Source organism: Toxorhynchites rutilus, chromosome 3, assembly GCF_029784135.1.
Source record: "Toxorhynchites rutilus septentrionalis strain SRP chromosome 3, ASM2978413v1, whole genome shotgun sequence".
NCBI classification, from domain to species: domain Eukaryota; kingdom Metazoa; phylum Arthropoda; class Insecta; order Diptera; family Culicidae; genus Toxorhynchites; species Toxorhynchites rutilus.
This window is the reverse complement of record NC_073746.1, coordinates 240,151,253-240,171,568: the sequence shown is the minus strand read 5'-3', so window position 1 is coordinate 240,171,568 and position 20,316 is coordinate 240,151,253. Positions and strand designations below refer to the sequence as shown.

At 41.1% G+C, this 20,316-nt stretch overlaps 1 protein-coding gene across 1 annotated transcript in view; it reads right to left on the bottom strand.

Annotated features, from left to right (window-relative positions):
- Positions 1-13,597: 13,597 nt before the first annotated feature.
- LOC129778370 (probable cytochrome P450 313a4) overlaps positions 13,598-20,316 on the bottom strand; it is a 29,730-nt gene continuing 23,011 nt past the window's right edge. Inside the window, exons 2-3 of the mRNA XM_055785238.1 lie at positions 19,866-19,992; positions 13,598-19,813 (exon numbers count right to left, since the gene is read on the bottom strand). Of these exons, the coding sequence (XP_055641213.1) occupies positions 19,040-19,813; positions 19,866-19,992 (901 nt within the window). The 3' untranslated portion in view covers positions 13,598-19,039. The remainder of the gene's footprint in view (positions 19,814-19,865; positions 19,993-20,316) is intronic.

Here is a 20,316-nt window from a genome sequence, read left to right as displayed (position 1 = left end):
CAGCTCATCTAAATGAGCTGTTCTTTATGAACAGCTCTTCAGCTCAGTTGTCAGTGCCGACTTTCAATTTGGGTCCCAAACTCGATAGCCACGAAGCCAGTTTGAAAATGTTAAAATTCAAATGAAATTTTTCACACCATATTATTAATTACTTGAAACACGTATTCCAGACTATTATTTACAACAGATTCGGCGAGTACAACATTTCCGACATTTTTACTGAAGCTTTACATTACAATAGAAAGTTTTCTTCAAAAAAAAAACAGGAAGTGGGTTATATCTATGGTATAACCGCAAGGGTGACGTAGGACTATCGTTGATTTAGAGATCATTTGTTAGAAGTTGAATCTGAATTCATTCTGAATGAATGAATATTTGGGGGACTTCGAAAACGAAAGCGTTACGTTGGAGGCACAAGGTTTTATGCATCCAATATTGGATACGAAAATATCCTACTGATGGGGAAGAATAATCTTCAGAAGCTATCCTGTTAATTGCGATTGATTGAAAAATCACAAAACCAAATGTATTTGGTCACAGTGTTATATGGATAGAAAACATTCAAATAAACTCTTTCACATGAATGTATTTTTAAATTCCCAGAGGAATTGGCAGATTATTTTCAGTAACGATTAGATATTTCCACATTTTCCTCGATACTGGAAGCCCACCAGTGGTTAATGCCAACTCGATAACCACCTGTTAATAGCACTTGATTGAAACATATTTGGTCACAGTGTAACATGGATAGAAAACATTCAATTAAACTCTTTCACATGAATATATTTTGAAAATTCCCAAAGGAACTGGCAGATTATTTTTCAGCAATGATTAGATCTTTCCGGAACTTTCTCGATGCTGAATGGCATCCTAACGGAAAGAGTTCTGCGCGTGTATGTGTCGATCCTTCGCCGTCCACCTCCTCCAGCACGTTAGGCAACGATGTTGTCTTGTCGATGTCCTCACGAAAAATGAATGTGTCTCACCACTAGAGATGTGCCATCCGCTCATGAGCTGTTCCGAAGAATCGACTCTTTGAAGTGAGTTGACGCGGAACAGCTCGCAAAAAAACAGGAAGTGGGTTATATCTATGGTATAACCGCAAGGGTGACGTAGGACTATCGTTGATTTAGAGATCATTTGTTAGAAGTTGAATCTGAATTCATTCTGAATGAATGAATATTTGGGGGACTTCGAAAACGAAAGCGTTACGTTGGAGGCACAAGGTTTTATGCATCCAATATTGGATACGAAAATATCCTACTGATGGGGAAGAATAATCTTCAGAAGCTATCCTGTTAATTGCGATTGATTGAAAAATCACAAAACCAAATGTATTTGGTCACAGTGTTATATGGATAGAAAACATTCAAATAAACTCTTTCACATGAATGTATTTTTAAATTCCCAGAGGAACTGGCAGATTATTTTCAGTAACGATTAGATATTTCCACATTTTCCTCGATACTGGAAGCCCACCAGTGGTTAATGCCAACTCGATAACCACCTGTTAATAGCACTTGATTGAAACATATTTGGTCACAGTGTAACATGGATAGAAAACATTCAATTAAACTCTTTCACATGAATATATTTTGAAAATTCCCAAAGGAACTGGCAGATTATTTTCCAGCAATGATTAGATCTTTCCGGAACTTTCTCGATGCTGAATGGCATCCTAACGGAAAGAGTTCTGCGCGTGTATGTGTCGATCCTTCGCCGTCCACCTCCTCCAGCACGTTAGGCAACGATGTTGTCTTGTCGATGTCCTCACGAAAAATGAATGTGTCTCACCACTAGAGATGTGCCATCCGCTCATGAGCTGTTCCGAAGAATCGACTCTTTGAAGTGAGTTGACGCGGAACAGCTCGCAAAAAAAAACAAACAGCTCTTCAGCTCACTTTGATGATGATGAAGGAGAGAAAAGAGCTGTAGAATTGAAGAGAGTGTGTGAGCTGTAAGATTCAAATGAACTGACCGTCTCTCGCTCTTCGTGTTAAGACATCAGTTTAGTTTCATTTGTCCCTCGTCTTTTCAACTGTTATATTCGCGTTGACGGCATTGAGCTTTGTTTACCAGTTTAGGGGGCGCCAAAAATAATAATTGGCTCTCAGGCAGAATGAACACGTTTTTAAAATTCAAATTATTAATGAAAATTAACTTCTGTGTATCAAATGAGTATTCTATTTCAATGAAAAACACTTTGTTTGCAGGCGGTGCAAAAATCTCATAAGATTTTTTTTTTTTTGAAGAAAACTTTCTATTGTAATGTAAAGCCTCAGTAAAAAATGTCGGAAATGTTGTACTCGCCGAGTCTGTTGTAAATAATAGTCTGGAATACGTGTTTCAAGTAATTAATAATATGGTGTGAAAAATTTCATTTGAATTTTAACATTTTCAAACTGGCTTCGTGGCTATCGAGTTTGGGACCCAAATTGAAAGTCGGCACTGACAACTGAGCTGAAGAGCTGTTCATAAAGAACAGCTCATTTAGATGAGCTGATATGATCAGAGCTGTTCATCATGATGAGCTGATTTGCACACCTCTACTCACCACCAGAATATCGCTTAAGTATGCTTTTTGTGTGTGATTGAATCGAGAGAAGGTGTGGTTTACGATGGCAATTTGGAAGGCAAACTAGAGGGGAATGAACTCTCTGAGCTCGGAACTTTCGGCGACTGAGCAATAATCGATTGCGGGCGCATACAATATTGGATACGGAAATATCCTACTGATGGGGAAGAATAATCTTCTGAAGCTATCCTGTTAATTGCGATTGATTGAAAAACCACAAAACCAAATGTATTTGGTCACAGTGTTACATGGAAAGAAAACATTCAAATAAACTCTTTAACATGAATATATTTTGGAAATTCCCAAAGGAACTGGCAGATTATTTTCAGTAACGATTAGATATTTCCACATTTTCCTCGATACTGGAAGCCCACCAGTGGTTAATGCCAACTCGATAACCACCTGTTAATAGCACTTGATTGAAACATATTTGGTCACAGTGTAACATGGATAGAAAACATTCAATTAAACTCTTTCACATGAATATATTTTGAAAATTCCCAAAGGAACTGGCAGATTATTTTCAGTAACGATTAGATATTTCCACATTTTCCTCGATACTGGAAGCCCACCAGTGGTTAATGCCAACTCGATAGCCACCTGTTAATAGCCGCGCGTGTATGTGTGTGTAGCGATGTCTTCCCAGGGAACCGTTTGTGGCATCACTCTCCTCCTGATAGACTCCCTTCTGGCCTAGGGTGCACAAACAGGCTCTTGGTGACACCGTTCATCCGCGCTTTCATGATAAATAAAGAGCTTCACCGCAACAGCGACAACATGCTCCAATCGCTGTTCAATTAGAACTGAGTGGATTTCCGAGCGACGCTCGCTTATATACCGATTGGTGATTTCAATAGCCTGTTTTGAAAGCAATTTTAAGACTATTGAAACAAGTTTTTGGATCAAAAAGTAACAAGTATATAACGCGTAGACATTTTATCTTTCGAATGAAGTGTTTATCATACCATTTCGTTCAGTTGTTTAGGAGCTGTTAACGCTCAAAATCTCTGTCTCCGGCGTAACGCTTTCGTTTTCGAAACTTTGATTTTACACCCCGGTATAGAAATGAAAGACGTAGTCCTACGTCAAAAAATCTTATGAGATTTTTGCACCGCCTGCAAACAAAGTGTTTTTCATTGAAATAGAATACTCATTTGATACACAGAAGTTAATTTTCATTAATAATTTGAATTTTGAAAACGTGTTCATTCTGCCTGAGAGCCAATTATTATTTTTGGCGCCCCCTAAACTGGTAAACAAAGCTCAATGCCGTCAACGCGAATATAACAGTTGAAAAGACGAGGGACAAATGAAACTAAACTGATGTCTTAACACGAAGAGCGAGAGACGGTCAGTTCATTTGAATCTTACAGCTCACACACTCTCTTCAATTCTACAGCTCTTTTCTCTCCTTCATCATCATCAAAGTGAGCTGAAGAGCTGTTTGATTTTTTTTGCGAGCTGTTCCGCGTCAACTCACTTCAAAGAGTCGATTCTTCGGAACAGCTCATGAGCGGATGGCACATCTCTAGTGGTGAGACACATTCATTTTTCGTGAGGACATCGACAAGACAACATCGTTGCCTAACGTGCTGGAGGAGGTGGACGGCGAAGGATCGACACATACACGCGCAGAACTCTTTCCGTTAGGATGCCATTCAGCATCGAGAAAGTTCCGGAAAGATCTAATCATTGCTGGAAAATAATCTGCCAGTTCCTTTGGGAATTTTCAAAATATATTCATGTGAAAGAGTTTAATTGAATGTTTTCTATCCATGTTACACTGTGACCAAATATGTTTCAATCAAGTGCTATTAACAGGTGGTTATCGAGTTGGCATTAACCACTGGTGGGCTTCCAGTATCGAGGAAAATGTGGAAATATCTAATCGTTACTGAAAATAATCTGCCAGTTCCTCTGGGAATTTAAAAATACATTCATGTGAAAGAGTTTATTTGAATGTTTTCTATCCATATAACACTGTGACCAAATACATTTGGTTTTGTGATTTTTCAATCAATCGCAATTAACAGGATAGCTTCTGAAGATTATTCTTCCCCATCAGTAGGATATTTTCGTATCCAATATTGGATGCATAAAACCTTGTGCCTCCAACGTAACGCTTTCGTTTTCGAAGTCCCCCAAATATTCATTCATTCAGAATGAATTCAGATTCAACTTCTAACAAATGATCTCTAAATCAACGATAGTCCTACGTCACCCTTGCGGTTATACCATAGATATAACCCACTTCCTGTTTTTAGCCATTGAATAATAAATAATAACGAAAAATATAATATTTTATCATTTTTCTCAACATTTTGTTTTATGGAGTTAATCGATTCGGCAAGTGAAGCATCCATTTGTCACTCGCTGAGGTACAAGTTCAAAGAGTTCCTCCAAAATGTTCAGATATTCGCATCGTAGCAATGTCACAAATTTGTATCGCACACAATACTCACAATGAACCATATCTAATGTGCAAGTCGCAATATAAACGTAGACATCGAACAACTCCTTCCGAGAAGCTTCTCTACTCAATATGTGCAACAAGGTCTCTACTTTCGATTCAAATAACGGGATGAAACTTTTTAGAATGTCCCAATTGAAGCTGAGTTGTATGACTTTCTTATGAAGGTGCCATTTTTGAACTGGAAGTGAGAATAAACCACTCAACGGTGTTAACCGATAGATTCAGGGCTTCTCAAGACAGACTGCGGACCTCAATACTGCCCGAGCTTATTCGGAATCAATAACGATAACGAATGGCATTGACCCAAGATAGAAACGAACGGGAGTTCCACGATGGGCGTACTTGGTTGATAGTTGTTGGAATGTGTACAGAAGATCCGAAGTTTTTTTTTACCGAGGAACACCCAACTCGATCCCGCAGGCAGATCCCGCAAACGTCGATAAATGTTCCTGGTATGCCATGAACGGACGCCGCATGTTACCGTGAGAAATAGCACAATTTGCACTGCTGGCTGGAACATTGTCAACTGGGTCAAATATGTGGTGGAAATACACTTTATATCTTCCACTACATACCATTTCGAAAAACAATAGAGCTTGATGATACTAATTAATATTTCCATCATGTTGACTTTTATAATAAGCGTATTTTGTATATGACACTAGCTAACCCGGCAAACTTCGTCCCGCCCATTTACTTGATTAATTCTCGAGTAATGTAGAAATTTGTGTTTTATTTGTATGGCAGCCACCCCTAAGAGAGGGGGAGGGGTATCTAACCACCATAGAAACATTCATTGCACCCTAAAGTTTCCATATGCCTAATTTGGTTTAATTTGCTTGATTAATTCTCGGGTAATGCAAAAATTTGTGTTTCATTTGTACGGTAGCCCCCTCTAAGAGAGGGGGAAGGAGTATCTTAACACCATAGAAACATTTATTGCATCCTAAAACCTCCACATGCTAAATTTGGTTTCATTTGCTTGATTAATTCTCGAGTAATGCAGAAATTTGTGTTTCATTTTTATGGCAGCCCCCCCCCCTTTGAGTGGGGGAAGGACTGTCTAACCATCATACAAACATTTATTGCACCCTAAAACTTTCACATGCCAACTTTGGTTTCGTTTGATTGATTAATTTCCGAGTAATGCAAAAAATTGTGTTTCATTTGTATAGCAGCCCCCTCTAAGAGAGGGGGAAGAAGTATCTTATCACCATAGAAACATTTATTGCATCCTAAAACCTCCACATGCCAAATTTGGTTTCATTTGCTTGATTAATTCTCGAGTAATGCAGAAATTTGTGTTTCATTTGTATGGCAGCCCCCCCTTTGAGTGGGGGAAGGACTGTCTAACCATCATAGAAACATTTATTGCACCCTAAAACTTTCACATGCCAACTTTGGTTTCGTTTGATTGATTAATTTCCGAGTAATGCAAAAAATTGTGTTTCATTTGTATGGCAGCCCCCTCTAAGAAAGGGGGAAGGAGTATCTTATCACCATAGAAACATTTATTGCATCCTAAAACCTCCACATGCCAAATTTGGTTTCATTTGCTTGATTAATTCTCGAGTAATGCAGAAATTTGTGTTTCATTTGTATGGCAGCCCCCCCTTTGAGTGGGGGAAGGACTGTCTAACCATCATAGAAACATTTATTGCACCCTAAAACTTTCACATGCCAACTTTGGTTTCGTTTGCTTGGTTAATTTCCGAGTAATGCAGAAATTTGTGTTTCATTTGTATGGCAGCCCCCCCTTAGAGAGGGGGGAGGGGTCTCAAAATATCACGAAAACCTTCCCCGGCCCCAAAAACCCCTACATACCAATTTTCATGTCGATCGGTTCAGTAGTTTCCGAGTCTATAAGAATCAGACAGACAGACAGACATCACTCCATTTTTATATATATAGATAGATAGATAGATAGATTATTTTCTATAGCCTTCTGTCGTATGTTTTTATATCATGTGAATATATAAACGCAAAGACACTACATTCCAATAAACAAAAACACGCAAAGTTACGATGAATTTTACAATGGGTTTTTCTGCATACAATTGCATTGTTGGCAGAATGAATGGATTGGAGGAGACAAGGGATGAAATACATCAACTCGTAAAAGTTTAGTAGGTTGCTGACTATTAATTGTAAGTGCAATACGTCATTTACTTCTGATTTTCGTGTGTCACGTTGTAAAGTTAAATTTCAACCAATTAATCTAATGACATCATATGGTTGGCCGAGTGATTCGTGCCGATTTTCAAGAAAAATCAAAAGCATTATTTTCATACGTAGACATACATTCAAACATATATGCACCGTTCTGTTTTATAAACTTTCACACATCATGGAATTACATCCTCCCAAAACTAATCTGGTTTCTCGTTAACAAAACTGGCCAAGGTGTTTTCTCCTGTTGATCAAAGAGTCAAGGTTCATGCCCTCAAGAGAATATTGCAGGGACCTGAACAAGTGATAATCTGGTGAAAACGATGGGTGGCGTTCAGCTTCATCGAATAATAATAGACCAGTTGATTTCATTGGAAAAGTGTCTTCATATCACTTCACTGTAGTCTACGGGGAGCGGTCCGCCCCAATTGTTACCCTCAGTGGAGTGAAAAGTCATGATGAAATTGAATCTTATTCACAGCACTGTTTCGTCATCAAACCCGGTCTATTGCTGCAGTTCTCTAACTCCGAGGCACACCGATTCTTGATAAGTCCTGCTCCACCTGGTCCAACCATCTCGCTCGCGGGGGCCTCTTCTACTTGTCCCCACAAAAGTCGATGCAAACACTATCCTTGCGAGGCTGCTGTCCGGCAATATTGCAACATGTCTCACCCATCGCATTCATCCAGCCTAGGCGACTTTCTGGATGCTGGGTTCGCCGTAGAGTTGCGCTAGTTCGTGGTTTATTCTCCTTCTCCATACTCCGTGAACTATTTATAGTCTACAGAAATTCCCCAGCCCTTACGTAGTACGCGCTCGCACTACAATTTTTCTCAGTAAATTAGAATTCACTGGAAAATTATGGGTTGTAACCTTAGCGTGTTGTAACACTTGTCATGACGTGTCGGAGATTTTTTTATCTTAGGGATTTGTGAAGCCAAGCTAAACACATTCCTTTACCACCTCGAATTCGTCGCCATCGATCGCAACACTACTACCAACAAGAATTCTGTTGCGATCACCCACTTCTGCTAGCATGTATTTAGTCTTAGACGTATTAATCCCAAGTCGTGCTTTGTGTTTCAGTCGGGTATACAAGTCTATAACCGTCGCATGGGTTCTTACGATTATATCCACGTCATCGGCGAAGCAGATAGACTTACTGGATTTGTTGAAAATCGTACCCCGCATGTTGAAGCCCGCTTTCAACGTAACACCCTCCATCGCCACGTTGAAGATCAGACAGGAGAGTCCATCGCTTTGTCGAGATCCCCTGTTAATCTCAAACGATTCCAACAGATCGCCTGGGATCCGCACACTGCTCCGTATACCGTTCATCGTTGCCTGAATCAGTCTTGACGTTGTTTATACCCGATGGCGGTCTCTGCTGTGCTGTTAATTGATGCTTTAAGGGAATTTTAGCTTTCACCGGGGGGAGCAGCATTCAGTTCATCTACCCCCAGTAACGTAGCTTCAAGACACTGCGAGTATATTGCAGCACCGTTCGGTTCCTGCAGTCGTCGTGGGTGGTACAGTGGAGAGCGCTAATGTTCTAAACTGTCAGTCGTCATTGACAGTGTTAGCTCCATGGTGATCAGTGGTCACTGACAGTTTAGAACGCAGTTCGGCCATCATGGTCTGAACCGATGTTAGCGCCACGATAGGCTCTGATGTCGTTGATGTCTAAGAAGTGCCTGAGATCGATCAAAATGTGGTCAAATTGTGCGTCGGTTTGCGGATGTGTTCTCCAGTTGTAACTGTTACAGACCCAGCTTAGATAGCAGGCCCGTACATTAAATAATTTAATATCCAAAATGGACCGCAACGGGTGCCTTTGAAATCAATAAAAAAAGACCAATGTAAACAAAATAATGCCAACAGGAGGGAACCACATGTTTGTTCCTTTCCATTAATTGGTTTTATATGGCTTCCAAGATAAGCGCGCCATAGTTTTGGGACTCAACAAGACCCGAGCGAGAATTGGGAAAATAGAATAGAACGCTAAGCGATAAGCGGGGCATAATTTATGACGCACAAATTTAGGATCAGGGTGATAAGCCGTGCTCCCGTGGCCGAGTGGTTAGCGTCATAACTAACATGCCGGGTGTTCGGGTTCGATTCCCGTTCTGGTCGGAGGAATTTTTCGTCAAAGAAATTTCCTCCGACTTGCACTGTGATCACGCGTATTCTAGAGCTTGCCACTCAGAATGCATTCAAGGCGTGTTATTTGGCATAGAAATCTCAACTAAGTACTAAGTAATACTACGTTGAGACGGCGAAGTTCCTCTAGGAACGTTAGTGCCATTGAAGAAGAAGAAGAAGAAGTGATAAGCCGTAATGCATCGCAAGCGCATATCGCCATATATAGCGCGCTAGGCGAAATAATAGGAGTAGGAATTTTATTACTGACAATTAGCTAGATGTTTCCCACTTGAACCTTTTCCGTGGGAAAGAATCAAGGCGAGAGCACCATATGGGCCACCCGAGAGGTGATAATCGCTCGTCCCTTATCGCGCGTGGAATGAGCCCGAAGGGCAAAAAAGAATGTAAACAATCGCATAAACTTACCAAGCGATCGATCGTGAGTTCAAACTCAGGGCCCTCAATTGACCATCTTTGTGTTATTATAGAATAACTACGTCCACGCAACAATCATCAGCGATGGAGATCGATCCACGGTCGAAATAAGATCGATTCATCCATATAACTGCTCTGCCCTGCAGACACATCGGGCTGCTGTTCTATAAATAACTCAACAATGATCAATCAACTGTCTCCGCTGTCCGGTGGTCCAACTGGATAATGGAAGAACAGAAAGAATAACTCTTACGCCTAAATGGCTACTGTGTGAATGTACCATATGTAATGGTATAGAAGGAATACTGGCGAATGGAAACTGTGTAATGTGCTAATTATAGATATGTTAACCATGTGACATGTACACGATTAAAATTCGGCTCTGTTACAGCTAAAAAAAATGCTAATGAGCCTTAAATAAATAAATGTGATAAAAAATCGCATAAACATGCATATGTATATTTAGGATCCCACGCGGGTGGCGAAGTGGAGGATAAGAACTGAAAAATATAAATGGGATTCCCTTGCTGGCAATCGGCGAATAGTTAGGTCGTAGAATCTTCCCTAAATTGAACCCCTTTAACGAAGGATGAATTTTATGTACAAAATAGGCAGATTTTATGTACAAAATAGATAGATAACCGAAGCCGCATCGGTTATCTCAGTAGGAAAGGGAGATCTTTTCTCTCCCCTATAGATTTAGACATGGATAAAAATTTATGTATATATATCGTCATGATTCTCGCCCAGTAAGTTAGTTCAATTTTGTAGACAGCAAACCAAGCTCGGTTCAATTTAGTTTGTCAGCCAATTAAATTCAATTTTAGTAAGCAACGGCGCATATTAGCGTTTAATAAAGGTTTCATCAAACACCAGTTGGACTTCTTCAAGATCCGACATTGCCAGAACTTCTAACAAGGAAGGAGTTCAAGGTAAATATTCAAAAAAAAGGAAGCAAAATCCTAAACCGAAAAGCAGACCATTTGCTTCGCATCCGACGGACCATTCTGTAGCCGTCGGATCACGAAGAGTTAGTGGCTGCCCTAGTCGGGATTTGCTGAAGTCTAGGGGCTTTGCCAATAAGAGAATTTCAAAAAAAAAAAAAAAAAGGTTAACATTTGTGGCTCCTAGGGAAAACTTGGATTCCCTAGTTAACAGTAACAGTGTTGGAGGCTGTACTGGAAGAAATTGCTACGTATGGCCAACTTTTTGAATGCAGCGAAGTCGATAAGTCTGAGCGTTCAAATTATCGATGACGATTTTGATGTTGTGTTTTGAGCAGCGTTCGTATTCACACTCTAGCGAGGCCTCAAATTTTTCTTTAAAATCATAGCGATGCTAGATGACAGCTTTAGACGTTTATGATACTGATGTTGAAGGAGTGGCCTCGCATTCTCAATCTGCTCTGCTGCCACTAACCAATCACCCATTTATGCATCTCCGCCATCACGATGAAAGCTGTACCCAGATCGTGTGTGTGTTGTCGCAGCTCTGGTAGTTGACTTAACCACTTTGAAACGATCGTACATCGAACCTTTTCAGCACAACTCCTGCGGCGCTACTATATTGAAATTGCGGACTCTAAGTATTTTCGAAGAAGAAAAAGACAAGATAGTCGACAAAAAAGTCGAGAGACTTGGAGTTCCATGTCCCGAGTCTCCAATCTCTATTCTGTGTTATTTGCTTCGGTCTAGACCGATTGTCCTGTCTCGAATTCTTTGTTTCATTCTCGCGGATGGCTTGCAGTGACTACACCAACCCGTTGTCTCGTTGAAGAAACATCGTGCACAGCTCTATTTAGAGACCCACGCTGGCACGAGGACAATGACATGGGGAATAGACACTGTTTTGAGCCTCACATCCATGGTTAACAGGCGCTCGAAAAGGCCTCCCTTTCTGTCAACATACGACCAAGAACCCACCGGGGTTGATTACCGAATCTTCATCATGGTTACTCGTGCCCCAGTCGGCACCGTGGGGGAGGTAGGGATAGAAGTTGAAACGAGTAGGTCGTTTCATGAAAATTTTAAATTGAGTTACGCCTAATGTTAGATAAAGGGTGTGTCACATCAAATTGCATCACGGAAAAAACGCTGTAGAAATTGAATATTTAGGAATTATATCTTCAGCTTTCGCTTATAATCAGATAAGAGTGTATAGATCACGTTGGCCATGCTTCAGTGTCAATTTTTCGTAAATTTGGAAAAATGTCGTCGAACGAAAAAGAGCGTCGTGAATTAATCCTGCGCACTCATTTCGAGAATCCGGAGTTGTCACATCTGGACATCGGTAAGATGCTGGGAATCGTCCAATCCACGGTCAGCAGAGTACTAAAACGATACTTCGAGAACCTAACCATCGACCGGAAGGTGAAGAACGGCAAAAATGGATGCTCCGTCAGTGAAAAAGATCACAAGCGCGTAGTTAAGCAGTTTAGACGTGATCCGAGAAGTTCGGTCCGGGATGTCGCCAATAAGCTGAATTTGTCAAGTTCATTCGTCCAGCGGACCAAGCAGCGGGAGGGCCTGCGTACATACAAGGTTCAGAAGGCTCCTAACCGTGACGAAAGGCAAAACATGGTGGGGAAGACGCGAGCCCGGAAGCTGTACACCGAAATGCTACCGAAGCCGCATTGCCTGGTAATGGACGACTAAACCTACGTCAAAGCGGACTTTCGTCAGCTGCCGGGCCTGTTGTTCTTCTCCGCAGAGGACAAATTCAGCGTTCCGGAGGAGATTCGCAAGCAGAAACTATCCAAGTTTGCCAAAAAGTACATGGTGTGGCAAGCGATCTGTTCTTGCGGAAAGCGGAGCGCCCCCTTCGTGATGACCGGCACGGTAAACGGGCAGGTTTACCTTAAGGAGTGCCTACAGAAGCGCTTACTACCACTATTGAAGCAGCACGAGGGCCCGACCATCTTCTGACCGGATCTCGTTTCGTGCCACTATTCAAAGGACGTGTTGGAGTGGTACGAAGCCAACGGGGTCACCTTCGTGCCAAAGGAAATGAACCCGCCCAACGCGCCGGAGCTTCGCCCAATAGAGAAATATTGGGCGATTATGAAGCAGGCCCTCCGGAAGAACCCAAAAGTTGTCAAATCGGAGGCGGACTTCAAGAGAAAATGGATTTCTGTTCAAAAAAAACTACAACCTGACGTCGTACAGAACCTTATGGACGGGGTAAAGAGGAAGGTGCGAGCATACGGGCTTGGGCTCGAAGTATGAATAAAAAGAAAATGCCAAAAGTTGTTTAATAGTTTTTATTTTACTGTCTAAAATTTTCAAAAGGATCGGTCTACTGGGCGAATTTCTACAGCGTTTTTTCCGTGATGCAATTTGATGTGACACGCCCTTTATCAGACCACGAATAGAATCAGACGCTCAGAATAATCGATCGAGAACTTAGTAGTCCTCGACGAAAATCCTACATTAGAGAATGGCTAAAGATCCGGAAGTAGAGACAGAAATATAAAAAAAATTACTAGAAGATTCGAAAGGTTTCGCAATCCGAAAGAACAGAGGAATCGACCTTTCCATTCTGAGCCGCCGAGCGAAGAAGTTCAATTTTGGTGAAAACGAGTGACATTATTTTGAGTAGTTTTTATTTTGAAGTAACAGTAAAAATAGTTTCAAAACGTTTCGAGTATTAAGTTTTGATTATTTCCAGATATTTTCGGAGTGATTTGGATAAAAATATCAATAAATCGTGAGTTGCGCGATTATTCAAATCAAGTAGAAGTGAGTTTATTCTTTACTATAAAGACGCTTTTGTTCATTGTGAAATTTTATTTAGGACAATTGTACAATTGAGTACAATCAATTAGTATAATTAAAAGTTAGTGCAGCAGTGTGCTTTGCATCCTGTAAAACGGAGGTAAATTTTTATTAAAGCAACATTGGTTTGATGATTTTATAATAATGAAAGGCAATTTATACAGCCTTGGTGGCTCCGTGTACAGGTTACATTTACGTGCCCGAGTCCTAGTCTGGACTGCGCTTGCGTTCCGGCGATCAGCCATCGCTGTGAGATCTTGGTGCTACGGTAAATCCCCCGGAGTGGTCTATCGCCTCGTGGTTGCGTACCACTATAGACCATTCTGGAGCGCGTTGGTCAACGAAAGGGAAGCTCGGCCCCGTGTGAGTCGCACGCTACACGCGACCCTACTCCAACACGGTAAGCTCAGGACGGGAAAGTCCACCAACGCCAGCGAGATTTACCGGAACTCACGTCGGTGAGAGTTTTGGTGTCGGAGCGGAATAAATCATCACGCTGCTTCACCATTTGAAAATCCCACCGTTGTCATCCCGGTATTAGAGTGAGTACCCTGAAAAAGAACGCTATATAACGGACCACCACCACAGTTACACGTAAAACGACACCAATTAGTAGGAACAAAATATTGTGTTAGTAGGAGAATCATAGAGTTAGGAAAACACGTAAAGTAAAAAGTGACGTCACAAGCAATTTGGAATTGTTGGGAAAAGGAGTTAGGTGTTTTGACGAAAATAAGAAACAAATATTCGGAAAATTTCTGGAAAAAGATTTGGTTAATTTTTTATTAAAATATTAGCGGTTTATTTTAAAATTAGTAACATTTTCTTATTTAGTTTCGGTTACAAAGAAAAATTGGGTTCCTCAAAACGTCAGAGAAACTTTTCGAAATTCTCGTCAGCAAATTGGGAAGTGTGGCAAACCGCAATTTGAAGGAGGATACTGTAGCGAGGCCTACGGTACGCGCTGGTCCGGGCAATAATCAATCCGAATCCCAACAGAGGACATTGGTCCTCTGGCGCAAAAGTCGGCGATTTTAAAAGGCTCGCACAGGACCCCCCTTACAAAGTTACTGGACAAGAAGATAAAGACTCTGTGTGGTATGCGCCAGTCTCTTGAAGGATTATGCAACGCACAGCAATATAATATCCCCTGGTGCTCGGCCGCCGATTAATGCTTGCACTGGTATGAGTGCTCGCCTTTCGTCATTCGGCCATTGTATAGTAATCTTCGTTGAAGGTAAGTCGGTTATAGTAACGCTCCGGGAGCCACATAGACCCCACCGATAGGGTCCGCTTCATCCAGTCATTTGCCAACCAACTTGAATGAATTGGAGAGAGTGAAATCCATTGGAATGAAGATTCAGTTGGAGGAATATGAGTTAGTATTCGTAAAGCCCAGAAGAATGGAATACGCCAAGGAATCGGCGCTTGCAGTAATTACGAATGAGCTACTATAGGCGGGCATCATTCAGGTTGAAGATCGTTTTCCAATGTCAGATATTGAAACATTCGTAAATGGGCTGGCAGAGCGCAGGCGTTTGTTTCCTTAGATTCATACAGTGGATACTATAAAATTCATCTTGATGAAGAGAGCCAGAATTACACTGCATTTTCGACAACAGATGGTCACTACCGGATCCTAAGTATACCTTCCGGATTAGCCAACGAATGTGCTGTTTTTCAGCGAGCAGTAAATAAGTTTATGGAACAAGTTCGGAAGTGCGACTTTGTCGTGTCGTGCTTGTCGTCGATGATTTCGTTGTGGCTGGGCCTGAAGACTTGGAGATGCTTGATAAATTCGTAATTCTGCTGGATGTGAGTCGGGGGAGGAGAGGGATACACAATCAACTTGAGGAAAAGTTTCTTTCTTGTGCGGAAGGTAGAGTTCCAGGTTCATGAAGTACGGTGAATTCTCGGGTTTGGTAGGATTTAAAACAAGAGATGGATTACCGAGTGGCGGGCTATTTCCTGAAGCTATAGTAATATAACTTCCGACTGGAACATCGAAGTGGTAGTTGCTTGAAATATGATGATGCTCTGTGAAGAAACACAATTGATGACACCCAGGACTGTTTCGATTTCTGTGGAGAATATGCTGGCGATTGAGTTTAGCAACTCTGACTTTCTTGTTTCATTGCAATGACAAGACCCAAAGTTTACCGAGGCCAATGACAAACTGTGCAGAGATTCAATGACGGACGAAGACCGCCAAACGGCGCCTCTACCGACTAGTGGATGGAGTAAAGTGTTGGGTGGTTCCGACTACGATCCGTTGGAGGGTGGAGGAAAGCTTTAACGGCCATCGAGGACACTTTGGCGAAAAAATGTGCTAAAAATGCTGATGAAGCGATTCTGGGTTCACAGGATAAGGGCATACATTGTGGCTTGCGCATTGCATAGAGGGAAGGTTGGACGCGAAGAAGGATTCCCATGTTCCATTTCCAAGATGCCAATACTGTTCTATATAGTGCATCTGAACCATTTTGGTACATTTCTTCGTTCATCGAAATGAAACGAACATCTGTTGGTCTGTGTTTGTGGATTCACGAAGTTTGTGTTGATAAAGGCAGTTGACTCGACGCAAACGGGATCTGGGTTGTCTACTCGTGTGAACACGGAACATCGTTCACGGCTAAGGTAGTTCAGAAATCTCGTTTCGATAACGGGTTGAAGCAAAGGTCGCTGTTTGAAAACCCCGTGTCAAGGGCTAGGTGGAATGCAGTAACAATACGATTCGCACTGCGCTGCGCAGTATGATTGACGGAGATAATATAAAATGGGTTGATAGTGTCAAGCAGGTACAATGAGCGATCAAGAATTCACCGAATTCGACGAGGACGCTAACATCGCTAGTGTTGGCGTTCAATCCTAAGGATGATGCGTTTAATGACCGTGCCAATGTAGATGCACTTGCACGGTGTAGAAGAAAATGTCGGGAACGATCCAGCGATGTTCAGGAACATGACAGAAGCCGCTATCCTGCGCTTTTTTTACAAGATGATGATGATGGTCCCACCTCTTTCCCCTACAAAGGCTTGAGCGGGACGAGTTATCTTATTGATAATAATTGAGTTACATCATACTAACCAGTGAGCACATTAAATTGAAAAGAAAACGGACTGGTTATCCCGCAGACATAGATTACTAGTCGATAGAACAATTTAAGCCTTTGTCTAAAGTATTAATTCCATGGCATGTCGAGAGAATTTCCAACCCGGGAAGACCCTAGACCGATCGGGAATTGAACCCAATGCCTATGTCAGTATTAGCCATGAATTTTCAAGGGAAATCCCGCTTTATCAGATCCCCGGCCACGGCCTGCAATTGCGATCGTTTCCGAGTTCTAGTAGCTGAGCAAACCCAAGCCTTATTCTAGCCGACACTTCAGGCCCATCACTTTACATATCCCAAGGCATGTCAAGAAAATTTCCAACCCGAAAAAATTCTTGACCGATCAGGAATTGAACCCAATACCTATGTCAGCATTAGCCTAGAATTTACAAAGGAATTCCCGCTTCACTGGATACCCGACAACGGTCTCTTAATCGTTTTCGAGACCAGACAGCTGATCAAACCTAAGCCTAATTCCAGCCGATACTTCAGGCCCTACATTCAACCTGGGGTATAAACGTGTCAACCTGAATCTGCAATGAGATCCGCCACAACACAGAAAAATCTTGATATAATTATCTGTTGAGAAGATGAATTTACAAGTATTCCGATTGAGCTATCCCTAGCTTACCTTAGGTTTCCACATTAAACCCCTTGGAATGACTTTGTTTTATTCGATCAAAAATTCTTTTGCTTTTGTTCAATCTCACGTTTCTCTATGTTTGACAACGCGCGCGGGCTCAAACTATTGCAGACTTCACAATTATTTTTTTAAATTTAATTGAATAACTAAGATATATATAAAAGCAAAAAAATACCATCATCACCATAGTCTTGACAAGAAAAATACACGGACACACATACACTCAAAAGACAATAATTTCCTCGTTTTATGAAATAATGAAATAATGATGATGATCACCTCAAAAAGTTTGAGCTGTACGAGTTCTCTTGTTGATCTTTATGTAACAATTATTAAAATAACCAGTAAGCACATTGAAGTAAAAAACAAAACAAACGGACTGGTTATATTACAAACATAGATTCCTAATTGAAGAACAATTTATGTTATCAACTTAACGTATTTAACCTATGGCATGTCAAGAGAATTTCCAACCCGGGAAGACCCTGGACCGATCGGGAATTGAACCCCATGCCTATGTCAATATTAGCCATGAACTTACAAGGGAAATCCCACTTTATCAGATCCCCGGTCACGGCCTGCAATTGAGATCGTTTCCGAGTTCTAGTAGCTGAGCAAACCCAAGCCTAATTCTAGCCAATACTTCAGGCCCATTACTTTACATATCCCAAGGCGTGTCAAGAAAATTTCCAACCCGAATAAATCCTTGACCGATCAGGAATTGAACCCAATACCTATGCCTACAATACCTACAAGAGAAGGAAGGCCGCAGAGCGGTATGATGTTGATGATCTGATTTTAGTAAAGTAGGATCAATTTAAAGTCGGTGGAAGTAGGAAACTGGTGCTTCATTATAAGGGTCCATTCATTGTAACGTAGGTATTGGAGGATGAATCAAATGGACGGAAATTCTGTACAGTATATTTAGCCGATCGAATTAAACGCTTGTTTCCGTCGCCGACCTTGACGAAATCGGTTTGGATGCCGAAGAAGAAGAGGAGTTGAAAAGTGAGCAGTAAATGGAAGTAAATGCCGCCCGAAAAAGATCGAAAAAAAGTATTTGTTAGAAGAAAAAAATGAAGCTACTTGAATACAAGCATTTTCCATCATAGTGCGCTAGTTTCATTTTCCTAGTTATTGTGCGAATCCTTTTTTGGGCGGACACTAAGTTTAGATCTCAAAAGTTTCATGATTTTTCAATAAACTAGTATCATTCCTTATGAAACAAACAAAAAATATCAATCTGAAATGACTTGTTTTTCCAACTACATACTTATCTTTATTTTATCTTTGTGATTGTTTTTAGTTCATTGTCTTACATTGCGGGTAGAATTATGTCTTACAGTCAAACGCACCGAATGAATAATATTCAAATTCGCATGAACTATTGATCATGTTCAAAAAATCACTATCAATCGTTGATATTACCACATCGTTACATGGCACAGTTACTATCGCTATGTTCTAGATTCGAATCGGTTTATTCATGCTGAAGTTTATTGAATTAGACGTGTGAACACACTCTAAGATTATCTGTAATCATTTACAGATTATCCATTAACACCATTCGATGATTATAACAATTATGAGATTGCATTCATTACACTAAAGACCCTTAATAACCGCATTTCTAATTGCATGTTCCCAGAGGCCCACATTATGATTAGCAACAATACCTAGTGCACTTTTTGCTCCATTTACACACCAGGTTACTATTTCAATTATCAGTCTCCTTTTTCCGTCGCTCTAGGCTTATCATGTAGCCGTTGGCTATCCGCATGACAACCGAAGCGTTGAATTTGATATCTGCATACTTGATGTCGGTGGAGAACTTGTAGTTCATGATCATCTTCGCAACCGCTATCTTCAACACCATATAGGCGTAACGCATCCCGATGCAATTTCGGATGCCACCACTAAAACCAAGGAACGCGTACGGGTGTCGTTTGTCAGACTTTTCCGGTGAGAAGTTCTCCGGATCGAAATAATCCGCTCGTTCTCCCCATACATTCTTGTCTCGATGTAGGATGTGTATCGGTATGATTATTTGAGCTCCTTTCGGAACCATGTGTTCACCAACTTTGGTTTCTTTTTCGCACACCCTTCCTATGGCTGGTGTAACGGGAACGAGGCGCATCGTTTCTTTCAGCACCATCTCCAGGTAGACCAATTTGGATAAATGCTCATAGTCGATATCGTCGCTGAGGATTGTATCGTTAATCTCCTGGAAGGCACGCTCCTGCACATCCGGATGCATCGCCAGCATTAGCAGCGTGGCTGCGATTGTGGATGCGGTTGTGTCGTAGCTTGCGAGTATGAAGGTGTTTATGTTATCCAGCATAGTTTCGTCGTTCAGCAAATTTGACTCACTAGCTATCCGCTCTAGCTTCTCGATTAATATCTCACTGTTACGAATATTGTCGTCGTCGCGCTCAGCGGATAGCGCAAATGTTGGATTGTTTCGCTTCCGTTCCTGGCGAGATTCGATAATCTGAAAAGTGAATATTTTTAATAATAGTTTTCGCAACCCCATAAAAACCAACCTTGCGTGCAACGGTTATAAATTTTTCAGATCTGTGAACCTGTTCACGGTAGTTGGAGGTAAATTTGAAAATGATCTGAGGATGCAACCAAGCTTTGTATACGCGAGTGAACATCAACGAGAACATCCTGTAATGGAACAATAAAACACACTATAAATTAAATTGCAACATGATGGAATTAAATTACAAACACAGTATGTGAATGACAAATAGTGTTCATTGAATTGAAACGATTTCGTCGTTTTCACTTGCGGCTTCGATATCGGGCAAAATGACAGATTTCTCGTTCGAGCAAAGGTATTAAGTTTATTTGCTGTATAATGGCCGTAAAAGATATAAAAACATTAGATATACGGTGTAAACCGCATCATCGAGTTGGCCATTTAGGTCATTAATTATTTAATTTTCCCTCAAGTAAAGAATCGTGAAACACGCAAAGTACGTTCAATCC